The following is a 5,486-nucleotide window of genomic DNA, read 5'->3' as shown; positions in this document are numbered from 1 at the left end:
TCATGCACAATAATAATCAGCCTCGTCATCAGCCTGCAGCCCAGTGATGGTCAGGGAGCCCGAGCTGCCAGACTTGGAGCCCGAGAATCGATCGGGGACCCTGGAGGGTCGTTTGTTATTCTCATAAATCAGGAGACTGGGGGCCATTCCTGGGACTTGTTGGTACCAGGCTCACATAATTACCCCCGATGTTGGATCTGCTTCCAGTGCAGGAGATGGTGACCCTCTGACCCAGAGACCCCGACACTGAGGGCGGCTGAGTCAACACTGACTGGGCCCAGGAACCTGGAAGGGGTAGAAACACAGAGAGGGTGTTGCTGGGGTCTGGATACAAGGGAGTGGAAGCAGGACCCACATGTCCTCCTAGAGTCCTTTCCTGTGTGCCCTCATCCAGTCACCTGTGCAGTGAGCGAGGAGAGTGAGAAGGAAAGGAGACCAGGCCATGGTGGTGGTCATCACCGATTCTGTCTTCTGTGCCTCAGAGCTGAGCAGAGCCTCCCCTAACCTCTCCCTTCCCCTCTTCATCTTCTGAGGGAGGGAGGGCCCCCTCCATGCAAATGAGACCCCAGCTCTCTGACCCTCCCTGGGCCTGTGTCAGTTCCCTCTGCCTGAGGATGTCAGGGGGCTGGTCGAGGGGGGGCTGTTTCAGGCCAAAGGGTGGGGAGGACACAGTTGTGAGCTGTGTGCAGGGGGCACTGACAGTACAGGTGGCAGGTTTCAGTTTTCATCAGCCTTGAACCCACAGCAATGAGTCCTGTGAGCCCCCTGGTGTTCGGACTCAGAGCCGCCATTGTTTCAACTGGTAGGCAAGTCCACCAAAGACAGCTCCTGTGTCCCCATTGCACTGTCCACTGCACTCTGACAAGGGTCAGTCCAGGTGTCCCTCTAGGGAACCTCCCATAACCTAAGCCAGACTGGATGCTCTACTCAGACTCCTCAGGGAGACTCAGTCCGTGGCCGCCTGTATGGGTCATGGGTCAGGAATGAGGTGGTGTCTCTACCAAAAGTCCACTTAGATCAAGATCATGCCCAGTGCAGTGATGAGTACCACCGGACACGTGGACCCTTCTGTGTAGGATTCTGTGTCCTTTCCTGTTACGTGATTTCTCCCGGGTTTCCAGAGCTCACCTTCCTCCAAGGTTCCCACAGCACTGAGGAGAGGGGGAGAGCTTCTGTTCAGGCTGTGAGTAGAAACAGTTGTGTGTATTCCTCGGGGCGTTACACAAAAAAATCTTTGTCATCTGTCACTATGTCTGCTTGTTGAAAACAATAGCTCTCTTCATACTATGTGCAGTGATTCCTTCCAGGATCTGCTCTCCCAGCAAAGAGACCCAAGTCTGCAGGAGCCTTGAGTGTGACACTGACCTCAGAGCCCAAAGACAAACTTGCAGGCCGTTCTGGGAGGGAAGGAGCGACAGCAGCAGGTGCTCTGACGAGGATCCGGTGACACAGTTTATGTGTTAGTCAGCACTTAGCCCAGTGTGCCCTTTGAATGGGTGTGTGCTCCTTTATACAAAATTTCTCTCAGTAATATTTATTTCAGTCAATGACATCGTTATTATGAAAATGCAGATACAATCACTAGTATAGTTTTCATACAACGGTATTTATTGCAGAGCAAAGATGGATAGAAATTGTAGGTAAAAACATGGATGGAAAAACAATGCAAAAAGGATGCCTGCTATAAACTTTTTGCAAAGTCATGTTTTCTTTGCCACCAGCTTACTATGGTGGCATTGTTCTATAAGTAGGTGAGTCCTGCATGATGTCCAATGAAAGCCCAGGGGGAGTCTGTTCCTGTGAACCGCAGCCATCTCAGTGACTCAATTACTAAGCACACACAGAGCTTCTAGGAGCGAGCGATTTGGGGTCAGACTTGTCTCTGGGGTGAACACAGCTCTACCTGCGTTCTTTGTGTCCAGCATATGCAGGAGAGAGCCATAGTTCATCCAGCCACCATGAGTAGAGGAGTGAATTTCTATTCACCAAGGCTACATGAATCTTTGGTCAAAGATCCCACATGTGAGTGGTGGAGAGGTGGAGATGAGGGGGACTATGTCTCTGAGGTCACAGGCATTGTGGCCCCAGTTTGAGACAGAAGAATTTTCATCAGAACTCCAACCTGGCTGGAGGTGTCACTGGGGGGACTGAGGGAGTAACAGTCCAGCATTAAGAGCACAGGGAGGGTGCGATACATTCCCCTGGGCTTTGAGCTGTGTGGGAGCAACACTGAAGCTGCTATTCCAGAACCAATGTACTGATCAGCCTCAAGTGCTGACTGGAGCCCAAGGGGGTCAGAGGCTGAGCTGCCCACAGCAATAGAGACTCACCCTGGGATTCCTGAGCATCAACCTGTCTTAGGAGAGAAGGTGATCAGGGCAAGTCCTGGCTGCTCAGTGACAGGACACTGGTCACACTGGATGTCGCTGGAGTTTCCTGATGATGAGAATACTTCCTCCTGGGCTTGTGACCCTGAGGTTGGCTGGATGAGCACAGGTTGATCATGAGTTTTGGGGAGAAAGAGAAGCCAGGAAGCTACAAAATCCAGAACTCCATATACTCAGATAGAGGAGAGATCCGTGTGTGTGTGTGTGTGAGAGAGAGAGACAGAGGGAGAGAAAGAGAGAGAGAATGGAAAACCTTTCCTTCAGAGGCCACACATGAAGACAAGTGTATCCCTGTCCCCTTGTGTCCTCTCTGCATTTGCTGAGTGTTGTGTTGTTCCCCTTGCAAACCCATCCCTGGGGCTGGCTCTCTGTATGACCGTCCAGCGTTCTGGAGCTTGGAACTCAAGAAGGCCAATGTCTGGAAGGCCACTTCTCTTGCACGAGTATGAAACTTACACAAAGGGGAGGAATATGGTCTGAATTAGTTCTATAGGAATTTCACTGAATCAGAATGTCAGGCCTTGTGGATGGGCCTTCTATCCATTCTCCTTCCTGTAGACACATTTCCCATAGCTGTGGGGTCTTCAGGTCTTCGGAAGCACAAGATAGGGGCTGATCACACAGCCCCTTCTTCATGCCCTTCACATCACAGCCCTCCCCCACTGTGCCTCTCGTATCCCCTGATACCTCCATTGGGTGACCGTCAGATAGTGTCTACTGTTATTTTGCAAAAGGGTTAATGCTTGACACTGCATTGCTTGGTGCAAAAGTGTGTGGCTGAGTGAGTGTCCTTATGGTCTTAGAAACCAATATTCTCAAGACCAAGAAAAGCTGTCATGTATTGAAATATGCAGCCAATCCTTCCTTTGTTCACCATGGCAAAAGTTACCCTGTGTGCAGCCTCGGTCATTCTGAAGGCAGAAGTAATTGCATGAATCGCTTCTCTGTGCAAATACTCAAAGGCTGGGTGAACATTCATTTCACGGAAATACGGTAATCATGTGGTCGTATTACAGAGATTGATGAGGTTGGTGGGGCATGAAAACTACCATCAGAGATGAGAGCAGGAATCACATGAGGAAGTGATTTCCTGCTGGTCCCTTTCTGCATCGTCTCTGTAGAGATGAACCATGGAGAGTGGAAACTCTTGCAAGATTATAGTTTTCTCTGAAATCCTAACATAGAGATGGAGTTCGGGCCTGAAGAGCCATAGAGAGAGGCGGAAGGCCTGAGGGAAGCAGGAGAAGAGGGGAGACGAGCAGAGTGTGTGTGGGGGAGGGTGCAGTGAGGAGAGTCTGAAGACTTTGGGACTCACTTTTAGTCAGATGGGTGAGAGAGGAAATTGTCTCTGACCAAGGTGCTTATTAACATGTCAGATATGGTTGTGTCATCAGTAACACAAGAGACACAGTTTACGGCTTGAGATTTGTGGATGAATGTGAGTACCTCTGTCACCATTTTCAGTCCAGACAACAGTACTGTATGATCTCAGAAACTACACACCTGTCTCTACATCCTAGATGCTGACACCAAATTGCTGAAATTCTTGTCATTTTCTAAATGAAAAGAACACTAGAAACATCCTAGTTCTAATGATGTGACTCTGGGTGGGCTCCCTGAAGCCTCCTGGATGGGGCTGGTCCCCAGAAAGACCAAGGCTTGGTCAGAGGCTGGGAATCTTCACCCCTCATACTTGAGAGACAGGAAAAAGGCTGACAGCGTAGTTAATGTCTGATCATGTCTCCCCGAATCCTCAATAAAATCACAAAGTACAGTGTTTGAAGATCTTCTGGTTTGGCGAACACATCCACTCCCAGAAGAGATGCACCTCAACTCCCCAGGGTCTGATGCTCTGGTACTCGAGACGCTCCCAGACTTGACACTAGGTGGCTCTTCATTACTTGTTCCCCTGTCCCCTTCACCATATCTTTAATGAACTGACTAAAGGAGTCAGTGTTTCCCTGAGATCTGTGAGCCCCTCAGGGAATAAATGGAACGCATCTAGGGAGTTGTGGGAACTTCCAATTTGTCGCACGTTGGACAGAGGGTACAGGTGAGCTACTAGCTGCTGTTGGCATCAAAATGGGGAGCAGCCTCCTGGTGCTGAGCCCTTCACCTGTGCACATGTCACCGTTTCCTGGCAGATAAACCTCGGTGTGAAATTCAGGTAAATTTGAGGACACTCTCCACATGTCCCAGAGAGTTCCTTGTTGTGGGAAAACACATAAACAAACAAACATATAATCACTGACCAGGAGTGTGTAAAGTGAATTATTCTGAGAGTAGTAAAGGAGAGACAACAAGAGAGAGAGAGACTGAGGTTTATGCTGTAAAAGTATTTATTCTCCAGACGCCATAAGCCTGTGCCATCAGGCTCTATTCCCTCACCTGTGTGCGCTCCTGGGACACCTGTGCTGTCTCAGGCAACAGCATGATCTGTGTGTTATTCCTTCTTCCTCAAGGACACGTGACCCCTCAGAGGACTCCCTCCTACAGGAGCGTCCACACAAGTGTCTCAGTACAGGATGCTCAGAGACAAGGCTTTCAGCCCCAAGTGTGTTTGTGTCACTCGCTCCTTGTCTGAGACACTGTAAGGAAAGCTGCTCCCACTGCCAGGATCTGTAGCACAATAGAAGCTTCGTGCTTAGGCTGCTTATCAGAGATGAGCAGAATTCCTGCATTGGCCCAGGCATCTTTGGATTCAGAGAAGCAACTGGGGACCCCGGACCCTGGTGCTTATTTGAGTGTGAAGAGAACGAAAGAAGATACCAGGGAGGGCTCCCTGGCTTCTCTGGAACCTGTCTATGTAGTAGCTGCAAACACGGAATCCACTGTTCATGGCGCAGGTGAGTCCGGCCGTTGCTTCTGGAGATGCAGAAGCATCTGGAGATGCAGATGCGGCTGGGTCAGCACAGGCTGGGATAGGGGACATGCGAACACAGACAGTCAGGGGGGATGGGGCTAGAAAGGAAAAAGAAAAAGCATCTCTCAGGTCACTGAGGACAGAAAGAGTGATTTGGAGCCCACCCTGTGTCCACAAGGCCTGTCCCTACCTGTGCAGTGCGGGAGGAGCTTAAGGAAGACAGGAGTCCAGGCCAT

General features: G+C 50.1%; 1 pseudogene and 1 gene segment (V, D, J or C); both read right to left on the bottom strand.

The window, feature by feature from the left end:
- Positions 1-474, bottom strand: LOC109261435 (immunoglobulin lambda variable 1-40-like; annotated as a pseudogene).
- Positions 475-4,902: 4,428 nt separating this feature from the next.
- On the bottom strand, positions 4,903-5,486 carry LOC128772655 (immunoglobulin lambda variable 5-39-like). The segment is given in 3 exon segments: positions 4,903-5,006; positions 5,157-5,303; positions 5,441-5,486. Coding segments are annotated over 3 exon segments (297 nt in total).

Source organism: Panthera pardus, unplaced genomic scaffold (assembly GCF_024362965.1).
Source record: "Panthera pardus isolate Hobbes unplaced genomic scaffold, ASM2436296v1 HiC_scaffold_228, whole genome shotgun sequence".
NCBI classification, from domain to species: Eukaryota; Metazoa; Chordata; class Mammalia; order Carnivora; family Felidae; genus Panthera; species Panthera pardus.
The sequence above is the reverse complement of the archived record's forward strand: the minus strand, read 5'-3'. Positions and strand labels throughout refer to the sequence as shown.